General features: G+C 40.1%; 1 protein-coding gene across 1 annotated transcript in view; it reads right to left on the reverse strand.

The window, feature by feature from the left end:
• The window catches only part of clint1.S (clathrin interactor 1 S homeolog), a gene marked incomplete in the record, with an annotated part of 48,016 nt that overhangs the window by 21,620 nt on the left and 13,794 nt on the right, over window positions 1-12,602 (reverse strand). Inside the window, 1 exon segment of the mRNA NM_001094571.1 lies at window positions 1,350-1,454. Coding sequence (NP_001088040.1) covers window positions 1,350-1,454 — 105 coding nt within the window.

The following is a 12,602-nucleotide window of genomic DNA, read 5'->3' on the forward strand; positions in this document are numbered from 1 at the left end:
AACTTTCCTTAATCATAGCTGGCATCATGACTTTCACAAGTCCCAAAAAACTCTCCAATGAACAGAGAAGGCCATGAACAGAGGGTAAACCGCCATTGGCCGGGATTACAAATAGAAGCTCTGCACATTTCCGGTCATTAGGTGTAGTTTCGTTTCTGGAGGTAGTGGAGATTGATAGTTCAGCTGTAAGGGCAACCCTACTTAGTGGGACAGGGCAAAGTTTTTTTGCTCTCTACTATACAGAGAATGAATGATGGTAGACTCTCTCTTTGCTCCAATACCTGATCCTGAACGTTCCGCTCCCATACTAGAAAGGAACAAGTCGTTTGACATAACAAGCGTGAACTCCTGCATGTTTCATGTTTAATTCATTTTTGCATGCGGCTGGCAGAGATATATTGCACAGAATGTTATACACATACACCAGTGGTTCTGTGTCTGTAAAAGTCTATTAAATGTTTACACTCATTAATAAGGAGCCGGTGGATTCACATAGATGAGCGTCTACCCCCTCATTTGGGGGTTGTAAAGTGTAAAGGTGGCCATAGACGTAACAATTACGATCTTTCTTGGAAAAGATCTTTCCAAGAAAGATTGTTTGTTTCAATACACACGTGTAGAGCTGAATCGGCAGATATACAGGTAGATATACGGGAAGAAACAATAGAATTCTACCTGTATCTGACGATTCAGCACTAACAACTTTCCGTCCAGCCCGATCGACGAGCCGACGATATCTAAGTCTTCTGCTGATATCGGTCGGCTCTTTTTCCACCATACACGCAACGAATATCGGACGAAAATTCGTTTCGTACGATATTATCTGTGTGTCTATGGCCACCTTAAGTCTGCCTACAGTGAATGAGTTTCTTTGCAGGAACCTGCACCTTTTCATAAAATAAGGACATGTTTCATTCAACCCTGCACTCTAACTGATGGGATCTGTTATCTAGGAATGCTTGGAACCTGGATTACCAGATTTAAGGTGCTCTTCTGTAGAGCTTTTAGGCTACTAAAAAGTCATGTGTGCTATATGTGAAATACATTAAAATGGATGGGGGTTTATTAATTTATTTCTCCTTTAAAGTCCGAGGATTCAAGGGAAACATTAAAACCAAAATGCAAAAAGTTAGAATATTTCAAGGCTGCTATCACTGCCTTTCCTACATGGAATTCAGCTCCCCTCGTGCCTAACTGCATTCCATTGCAGCCAAACTGATGTCATCAAATGTACCGAATACACCAGAGTTAGAAAACCCAGCAGAAACTTTTCACAGCCCTTCACAAGGTGAATTTCCAACTTCATCTAATAATGTCTTGCTCCTCCTGGAGCATGGGTGATTACTTACTTGGCTATCTCTCCCATGAGCTGCCCAGAAGGTCCCCAGGGGTCATCGTTGGTCGCCTCTCGAACCTTAGACTCGATCTCTGAATAATTCATGACCACATTGGTGCTGCAAAGGAAGGAAAGAAAACACCGGTGATTAGCTTCAGTCCACAGCCTCACATAGAGACTTAATAATGATACTGCTGGGCTCCTTAATGAGATACCTCTACAGCATGGGAAGGGGCTATGCTTAGCATTGGAGATACCCTAAGGACACCTTACAGTGCGTTTAAGTTATGTGTGAGGAGCTTTCTATATTCCATTAGGATCCTGGAATACAAATGAGACCCGGGCTCAAATCTCCCTTGAAATTAATCCAGTATAAATGACTCATGGCCACAATAAAACAACCACACTTAGAAAGGCAGGACTCTATTATACGTTGCTTTATACAGGTATGGGATCCATTATCCAGAAACCTATTATCCAAAAAGGCCATTTCCCATAGACCCCATTGTAATCAAATAATCCAAATTTTAAAAAAAAATATTTCCTTTTTCTCTGTAATAATGAAACATTAGCTTGTACAAGATCCAAACAAAGATATAATTCATCCTTACTGCAAGCAGAGCAAGACTATTGGGTTTATTTGATGCTTACAGGATTTTCTAGTAGATTTAAAGTACGAAGATCCAAATTACAGAAATATCAGTTATCTGGAAAACACCAGGTCCCGAGCATTCTGGATAACAGGTCCAATACCTGTATTATAATTTTTATTTAATGCTAAGACTTACATGAATGCTCCCAGTAAATCTTGCCAAATATAAAAGGGCCCTAACATGTAATGATTGAAAATACTTTTAATTAGAGAGACAGTGGCCCTGGGCAAATGACCAGATTATAATGGGGGCCTATGGAGACCAGGTTGATCAGCCAGATATCTATAAAGCACTGGTATGGCAGCTCCTACTGATGTAGTTAAGTAAAGGCTCCAAAAAAAGGAACAGCATGTATGTATGTATGTATGTATGTATGACTGATTGGATACTGCACACAAGGCATTAGAAATATAATGTGGAGAGAGCCATGCACAAAAGGGTTAAGGAATCCAAACTGGATGTGGGTGGCACATTTCCAAAGCAATTAGGAACATTTATGTTTTAAAAAACCCTTATTTTGTAAGGAGGGGGGACCCCTGGACTCCTCTTCCTTTCCCATGTAGAGAGAAGCCTGTGTGCTCTGCCATATACCCAGGGTCCCAGTGACCTCAGTGCTAAGAAGGAATTTCCATCCAGATGTGGAGGCAGAGTAGGGAGGAGGCTCGTTAGCATTAAACCTTCAGTGATTGATTTGGTAGTGATATTGGAGGATACAATAAGGTGTACATGGGCAGGCGGCTGTGATTCTGGTATAGCCGGGGCCTCTTACAAGGGGACTGACATTTTTTGGCAATTGCAGATCCTTGGCATCCCAGGCTCTCGGGGATGACAGGATATAAATCACGGCGCATACTAGAATACCGGGCTCCTTCGCATATGGATCCTGACCCTGTTCCTTTAGCAAGTTAAACTTCTTCACCGTGGGAGACCCAGCAAACAGCGCAGGTTTATTTGCTATGAGTGTAAGCACATTCAACTTACGGAAAGCAGAGAAATACATCTGGCTATACAGATGATAAATGATTTCCAATATAGCTGTGCCTTCATTACGCTGGGTAATGCCATGGAGTAGAACTGAAAGGTCAACAAATTGCATAACACTAGTTTTCTGTGTGCCTTAGCAACGTGATTGTGTTATCCAGTCAATAGGGTTGAGTCCAGCAAACCCAGCAATGTCCAAAACATAGGTCAATCTTTGCGGATTCAGGGCCCCTCTTTGTTGTCTTAAACCAAAGTCAGATTTGTTTAGTTCCAAAAAATAGTCAAGAAATAGGTAAGCATTCACTGTTAGATTGCACCCAGACAGACATTTTGGCTAGAACCCACCTTGCCTTTAATTTCTTTGAGGCCACAAAGAGCAGCTAGGTTTGCTCAAAGAGTTTGGCTAATCGCGAAATGTACTATTTATGCTGATAACTCCTTTTCCAGGTGAACTGAGGATTTAGGATTTTAAAGGGATTCTGTCATGATTTTTATGGTGTCATTTTTAATTCTTAATTACACTTACACTGCAAATAATTCCATCTACCATGTAAAAATTAATTCCTACCCCAACAAGTGTATATGTTTAGTTGTAATATTGGTGTGTAGGTGCATCTCAGGTCATTTTGCCTGGTCATGTGCTTTCAGAAAGAGCCAGCACTTTAGAATGGAACTGCTTTCTGGCAGTCTGTTGTTTCTCCTACTCAATGTAATGGAAGGAGTTGCAGGGGGACGTGGATTTTTACTATTGCGTGTTGTTCTTAGCTGTTATCTGGTTACCTTCCCATTGTTCTGTTGATGGGCTGCTGAGTGTGTGTGCGATATCACTCCAACTTGAAATGCAGCAGTAAACTGACTGAAGTTTATCAGAGAACAAGTCACATGACTGGGGGCACTTGGAAAACGGACAATATGTCTAGCTCCATGTCAGATTTCAAAATTAAATATAATAAAATCTGTTTGCTCTTTTGAAAAACGGATTTCAGTGCAGAAGTCTGCTGCAGCAGCAGCACTATTAACTGATGTATTTTGGGTGAAAAAAAACATGATGGTATCCCTTTAAGCCCTGATGGAAAATGTCCATTGGTTGGTTGAACCCTCATACCATATCTTTCTGGCCCTTGTCTTCAGAGACTTACAAACATGCCATTTCCGGAAAAACATAATGATCGCTATGTGGTTGGTTTTTTACTTATAACAAGCTAACAATCCTCAATTTAAGTGAAATTCAAGAACATAATCCCTACCATAAAGTAAGTATATTTTTCCTTTAGAAACAGGAAGAATACAGGGACAGATGATCCACACTCTTTAGGTTGCAATGTGCTACTGTTCTCACCACAAACAAATTAGTAGGGAAGCCTGAAGGAGATAATTGGGTACATCACATGCTGGCTTTCCTGGAAGGACTGAGGAGAGGTAGCGAGCCTTCATTTCCAGGAACCCAATGAATCAGTCTTGTTTTTTTATTCTTAAAGGCCTCTCGTAGTTCATTCTTAATATTAATATCCATTTAAACATCTGAGGGAAGAAGATCTTTATTTAGAGTTGGGAGGGTGCTGTATTCACTCTAGGGTGTGTGCTTCCTTTCCCTTGGGGATTTATCTCATGCAACATAAGTCATACGAGAGAAACAGATAAAACGCATGGGCAAGTGAGGTGGCTAAGAGGAAGGCTATTGGTTGGATAGTACAGGCATGGGATTGGTTATCCGGAAACCCGTTATCCAGAAAGTTCCGAATTATGGAAAGGACGTCTCACATAGACTCCATTTTTATCCACAATCCAAATTTTTAGAAATGATTTCCTTTTTCTCTAAAACAGTAGCTTGCACTTGATCCCAACTAAGATATAATTAATCCTTATTGGAAGCAAAACCAGCCTATTGGCTTTATTTAATGTTTACATATTTTTCTAGTAGACTTAAGGTATGACGATCCAAATTAAGGAAAGATCCGTTATCCGGAAAACCCCAGGCCCCGAGCATTCTGGATAACAGGTCCTATACCTGTAATGGGTAATTTATATTAAAATACCCAAAGGACTCATTCACATGTGGGTTTCAAGATCCATGCAGGTAAGCCGTTGCCATTTACTATCCCCACACATTTGGAGTTGGGGGTGTATGACTTGATGACATCACAAACAGGGTACAGGGTCACAGACCAAAATGCACTTCACTCAATTTTCCCTTGTCCCTCAGAGGAGTTGAGAGCAATGTATAATGGCAAAACTATACTGACCAAATCAATCCAATGTCATTTCTACACAAACTGGTAACGAGGGAGGATAAGGGATGATAAGGTCCAGTGCTGATTTGAGTAAACAGCTCTAGAAGTGTTCTCTGTTTGTTTAGGATAGCAGCTGCCATATTGGCTTGGTGTGACATCACTTCCTGCCTAAGTCTCTCTCTGCTCACTCATAGCTCTGGGCTCAGATTACAGCAGGGAGGGGAGGGGGGAGGGGGAGAGGAGCAAACTGAGCATGCTCAAGCCCTAGCCCTGGAGGTTGAAGCTGAAAACAGGAAGTCTGATACAGAAGCCCATGAGTACACAATAGAAGGAAAGAAATGTGGTGTTTCTTTTGATAGAGGACTCAGAGCAGCATTACTTTGAGGGTTTACTGGTGTATTTATATAGACCTTTCTAATAAAGCTTAAGTTTAGCCTTTCCTTCTCCTTTAATGGAACTAAAACCGGTCAATGGAAGATTCCTCTGTTTGGTGCACTCACCACTATCATACACCAGAAGATTTGGTTTGATTGAAAAGTTTGCCATTCAACCAGGTGATGGGACTAATACAATGATCTGGGATATTTGGATATTTGGACCAATATTCGGATCACATGGGGGACCTCCAGAGAGAAGCAAGTATATAGTCCTCATATGACAGGATTATCCCCTTAGTCTGATCAAAATGTCTGAGCCCTGGCCAGTTATACATCAAGGAATCTGTCATTTGGCCCCATACATGGGTCAATAATTTAACTACTCAGTCTCATACTCTTATACTGTCCTTGAGCTAGGCCTGTCCTGCAGTTAATATTAGGCCCCAATAATTATTAGATAGCCTGAGAAAAATTAAACACTACTGGGGTTATTTATTAAAGTTTCGAATGCCAAAAACTTGAAAAATTCTAGGTTTTTTTTACTATAAAATCTGATTTTAGTGAAAAAAAAACTAAATTTTTTTTCAATTTATTATACCCTGAGAATGGAATAAGTCAAAATCCGAAATCCGGCATCTCAGACCTGCTGAGGTAGTATATACGTTAATGGGAGAAGTTCCGAAGATATCCTGATCTGTGCTGGATTTCGTGCAAAAATTCTAAGTTTGCATGGTTTTCGGGCAAAAATCCAAAAATTTGTACGATTCAAATTTTCGGACGGTTTTCGAGTTTTTTTTCCCCGAACTGGAATTTTTCGGGAAAATCTATTGATAAATAACCCGTGTGGATTTGGTCGGAGTATATTTCATAAAATAATGGGATAAATTTGGATTTTGATAAATAACCCCCCATTTTTACTGACCACTTCTAGCCGGCAGAAAGGCATTTAGGGGAGATTAGTTGCCCGTAGATGAGGTGATTTGTCGCTGGCGACTAATCTCCCCCAGTAGCCTCGTCTGCCACCACCATAAATCTCAAAAATAAACACCTCCTCTCAACACGTAGATTTGCTTTTATAGATCCCAACTGCCGTGTTATCTCAGTGACAGTTTGAGACGGATGGCTGCAATTTAATGAATTATTGCACAAGTAAACACGCATAGGAACTGACAGTACATTGAACAGGACTTCAGCATCCTGTAACTCAAGCCCGGGTAACCGGATAGTGTTTAAGAGATTAAACAAAGGCCACATTGAGCCAGAAAGAGGGAAATGAGGGGTAGGGCATTGTGTCCGCGTGTCACTTTATAGTCATGTGAATGTTGTATACAAAGAGCAATGTTACAAGTACAAGGGACAAGCAAGCTACATTCCATTGCAGTATTGCCTTAAAGGCAAACACCAGACAGGACACGCCAATGAACACTAGAGCCTCACCTATGTCTAACAGCAACTCCCTACATTGTACAATACTGTGGCTAATTTTTAAATTCCTATAAACAGGACTACAAGTTATGAAAAGCCCTATGACTACACGAGACAGGTTCTCTGGAGGCCCCAATGGTGTTAAAGTAGAGGTTTACCTTTAAGTTAATGTTCCCTATGTTAAAGAATGGCAAATTCTAACCAACTTTTCAATTAGTCTTCATCTTTTCTTCTTTTTTTTTTTTAAAGTTTTTGAATCATGTGCCACCTTCTTCTGACTCTTTCCAACTTTCAAATGAGGGTCACTGACCCCATCTAAAACCAAATGCTCTGTAAGGCAACAAATGTATTGTTATCGCTACTTCGTATTACTCATCTTTTTATTCAGGTCCTCTTCTGTTCATATCTGTTATAGGGTCATTTTTTACTTTAGCAACCAGACTGTTGAAATTGCAAACTGGAGAGCTGCTGAATAAAAAGCTAAATAACTCAAAAAGAACAAGTAATAAAAAATGAAAACCAATGGCAAATTGTTACAGAATATCCCTCTCTACTAAGGATGCACCGAATCCAGGATCCGGTTTGGGATTTGGCCTTTTTCAGCAGGATTCGGTCAAATCCGTGTGCCTGGCCGAATCCTAATTTGCATATGTAAATTAGGGGCAGGTAGGGAGATCACGTGACTTTTCGTCACAAGAGAAGAATGTTTTCCACTTTTTCCTTTCCTGATTCGGTTCGGTATTCGTCCGAATCTTTCACCAAGGATTCGGCCGAATCTCAAATACTGGATTCGGTGCATCCCTACTCTCTACATCATACTTAAAGTTAATTTAAAGGTGAACAAGCCTTTTAATTGGAGCAGCCTACCCCTTTAACATACCTTCCGACATTTTGGAAATAGAAAGAAGGACAAAATAATTTTTTTACCCCCTAATTACCATGTCCATTTTATAAAATTTGGCAGGTTATGAAACACATTTCTGTGTTTTTTGTTTTATTACAGCTTTGCCCTTAAAGCTGCAAGTCAGAGTTTTCCAAAGAGACCTGCTTATCTTAAATTGCTACAATTGTTTCGTTGCTTATCTTAAATTATTACAAAAGTATCTAAGTGCACCTGCCACATATTCTGAGCTCTCTAATTAAGTTTTAGAAACTTTGTATCTTTTTCTGGCTGTTCAGTGAAAGAGATCAAAGACATCGTGACATTTCAGTAACAATCCTGGACTGCGGATGAGCAAAAACTCACAAGCATTTTCATATCCAACATCTAATTCCTAAACCAAGGGGATTAATATGAAGTTAAGGTTTATGGCCAATGAAATCTGATAATTACCTATGAATCATTTCTAAAACAAAACACATACCATAATTCATCCCTTAACCAGGAAATTACACTAAACAATGTCAATACAGGGATTCTGTCATGAGTTTTATGATGTAGTTTTTATTTCTAAATGACACTGTTTACACTGCAATATAGAATTTAATTCATGAACCAGCAAGTGTATTTTTTGGTGCTAGGGAGCTGCTATCTCGTTACTGTCCCATTGTTATGTTGTTGGGCTGCTGGGGGGGGAAGGGAGGGGGTGATATCAGTTCAACTTGCAGTACAGCAGTAAAGAGTGACTGAAGTTTATCAGAGCACAAGTCACGTGACTGGGGACAGCAGGGAAACTAACAATATGTCTAGCTCCATGTCAGATTTCAAAATTAAATATAAAAAAAAATCAGTTTGCTCTTTTGGGAAATAGATTTCAGTAAAGAATTCTGCTGGAGCAGCACTATTAACTGATGTGTTCTTTTCCCATGACAGTATCCCTTTAAACTAACCCACAGTCTAATGGCATGGCTTTATAGAAAGCAATGTAGTCTTGGAACAAGGATAAATTCTTGCTATGGGCAATCTGACACTGGTGATTTCAAAGCAACAAAATCATGGCGATCATCTGATGCCAATAATCCTATCAATATCAGTAACAATATTCTCTCCAGGGATGGTTAGTCTACTTGCTGTGATTTAAGACTTATAGTCTTATAGTCGCAGCTTCTCATGTCAATCAGATCCAGAGAGATTGAATATATATATAGAATGTATATAGATAAATATAGTATGTATAGGATAATAATAGACTGCTCCAGTGACAAATACCTAATAAGTAGGGATGCAACGAATCCAGTATTCGATTTGGATTCGGCCGAATCTATCTGCCGGCCAAACCAATTAGGATTCGGATTCGGTTCGGCCGGCAGATAGATTCGGCCGAATCCAAATCCTGCTGAAAACGGCAGAATCCTGAAGCGAATACTAGATTCGGTGCATCCCTACTTATTAGGTATTTGTCATATGCAAATTAGGGGCAGGGAGGGAAATAGCATGACTTTTTGTCAGAATACAAGGAAGTAAAAATGTTTTCCCCTTCCCAGCACTAATTTGCATATGTAAGGATTCGGATTCAGTATTTGGCCGAATCTTTCGCAAAGGATTCGGGGGTTCGCATACCTCCCAACTGTCAAATTTTTAGAGGGGCAGTCCCTCTTTTGACAGCTCAACCCACAGTCCCTCATTTGTACTGGAAAGTCCAGTTTTTCTCTGCACTGAACAGCCAGAAAAAGAAACAAAGGGGGTTATGTAACAAAAGGCACTGAGTTTGCCAAGGGGCAGTAACCCATAGCAACCAATCAGCTGGCGGAATTTACCAGTCGCCTGTTTAAATGTAAACATCTCATTGGTTGCTATGGGTTGCTGCTCTGGGGCAAACTTAGTGCCTTATATTACATATGGGTGGAAGTTTCCAACTTTATTGTCTTTTGGCAGAGAGCCCAGAACAGCCACAGCTTCAGATAAGATACTTTTGTAACAATTTCTAGATAAGCAAATAAGTAATTGTAACAATATAAAATAACAGGTCCCTTGGGAAAAATTTAGACACACATACACAGCTTAAAGGGCAATTCGCCTTCATTAGCAAAACTGTAATAACTGAAAAAAAATATGTTCAAACTTTCATAACCTGCCAATTTTTGTAAAATGAACATGGTAATGAGGGGGTCACAAAAATGGGTGTGGTCAAAAAAAATTCTGCGCTTTGTGCGCCAACTTCTTTGTCCCTCTTTTTATTTCCAAAATGTTGGAGGTATGGGTTCCGCCAAATCCAAAATAGTGGATTCGGTGCATTCCTACTAATAATAAAGCATAATATCTGTAAGTATAAGGTCTTTAGCACACGGGCAGATTCGGGAGATTTAGTCGCCTGGAGACTAATCGCCTCTTCTTCGGGGCAACAATCTCCCCGAACTGCCTTCCACCTGCTAAAATGAAAAATCGCCTGCAGCAATGCACTGGCAGCGCTTAAATTTCTGAAGTCGCCCGAAGTTGCCTTCGGAAATCGAAGCGCCGCCAGTGCATTGCTGCAGGCGATTTTTCATTGCATTGCTGCAGCCGCATAAAACAATGTCTGGTGAATAAACAAGGCAGACTCTGTAAAATCAGCTTAGAGACTGGTTTTGCTCCTTTTCTCTCAGGTACTTTAAGGGTTAACTGAAACTCAGGCAGAGAAACCTGAATGAGCATTCGTTTGTCTATAAGGCTGACTAAGTCTTATTCCCATCCCCCAGAGACACAATGTGCACCAACTAGTCTGACGGCTCTGTAAGTCACAGTCTCAGGAGCACTGATGCAAGAGCAGAAAAGCCGGTAATGTTTCGCAGCTCCATATAAACTCAGTTTCACCGCCAGTTAGGAGGATGATTTCCGGCCAAAGATCACTGCAGTTATCTTTAAAGGGGTGGTTCACCTTTCAGTTAACTTTTAGTGTGTTATAGAGTGGCTAATTCTAAGCAACTTTTCAACTGGCCTTCATTTTTTTCTTTTTTACAGTTCTTGAATTATGCCTTCTTCTTCTGACTCTAGCTTTCATACGGGGGTCACTGACCCCATCTAAATACAAATGCTCTGTAAGGCTACACATTTTTTTGTTATTGCTACTTTATATTACTCATCTTTCTATTCAGACCCTTTCCTGTTCTTATTACAGTCTCTTATTTAAATCAATGCATGGTCGCTAGGGTACTTTGTACCTTAGCAACCGGATTGCTGAAATTGCAACCAGGACCGGACTGAGAATTTAAATAGGCCCTGGCATTTCAGGTACACAGAGGCCCAAACAGCCCCCACCAGCCCACTAAATACTGACTTTCTATGGCACCTCATAGCAGCCCCAGATTGCCAGTCCGGGCCTGATTGCAACTGGAAAGCTGTGGAATAGAAAGCTAAATAACTCAAAAAGCACAAATAATAAAAAATGAAAACCAATCGCAAATTGTCTCAGATCATCACTCTCTACTAGGGATGCACCGAATCCACTATTTTGGATTCGGCCGAACCCCCGAATCCTCTGTCAAAGATTCGGCCGAATACTGAACCGAATCCTAATAAGCATATGCAAATAAGGGGTAGGAAAGGGAAATTTTTTTTACTTCCTTGTTTTCTGACAAAAAGTCACACAATTTCCCTCCCTGCCCCTAATTTGCATATGCAAATTAAGATTCGGATTCGGTTTGGCTGGGCAGAAGGATTCGGCTGAATCCGAATCCTGTTGAAAAAGGCAGAATCCTGGCCGAATCCCGAACCGAATCCTGGATTCGGTGCATCCCTACTCTCTACATCATACGAACAGTTAATTTAAAGGTGAACAACCTCCTTTAAAAAAAAAAAATTCTAGTAGTAAGCCTGAAATAAGCACTTTTTTTCCCAATAGCGATTACATTTTTTATTTGTTAACTGTTTTTTGTAAGACTTAAAGGAGAACTAAAACCTAAATAAAGATTATAGACAGAAATGCAGTATTTTATATATTCAACTTGTTTTTGTGTCCCAGAGGTTCAGCCAGTGTCGGACTGGCCCAGCGGGACAACGGGAAAAAACCCGGTGGGCCTCGACCCTCATGGGCCCCCACTGGGCCAGACCCCCTCTCTTGTTAGTGCAAATTTTGTGTGTCAGTGGCACTGCACATGCTCAGTGTGTTTTGGGCAGCTGGTGCGAAGCTACGCTTAGGGGTAATCAGAAATTAACAGCAGCTCAGAGCATGTTCTATGAATTGGCAGAAACCTACATGGTCCTTTCGAAATTTTTTTAAAGGTCAAATTGAAAATTTGAATTCCAATTTTCTAAAAATTGTTATGGTCAAAACTCTCAAATTCGAATTCTGAATAATCCACTCGATTAGAATTTCAATTTATCTAACCTTGCCATTAAAAATTTGAATTTGACTATTGCCTCCTAAAACTTGCCGAGTTCATGTAGAAGTCAATGTGAGAGGTCCAGTGACCAATTTGAAGATGTTACTAGCCTTCCTGACACTTGAGGGTTTTTTTTTTTTTCAGGGTATAAAACTTGATTAGAGTTTAGTCGAATGCGATTCAAGTTTTCGGGTCTGTAATATTTTAGATATTAGATTTTTTTTTTTTTATTAAATAACCACCCAATCGAATTTCGAGTATATTCAAATTTAATAGCGTTAAAGAAATGTACATGAATTCGAAATTTGACCTTTGATAAATGTGCTTCCAAGTGTGTGGACAGAAGTGCTGGCAGTTACCT

The sequence above is a fragment of the Xenopus laevis genome, chromosome 3S (assembly GCF_017654675.1).
Source record: "Xenopus laevis strain J_2021 chromosome 3S, Xenopus_laevis_v10.1, whole genome shotgun sequence".
NCBI lineage: Eukaryota > Metazoa > Chordata > Amphibia > Anura > Pipidae > Xenopus > Xenopus laevis.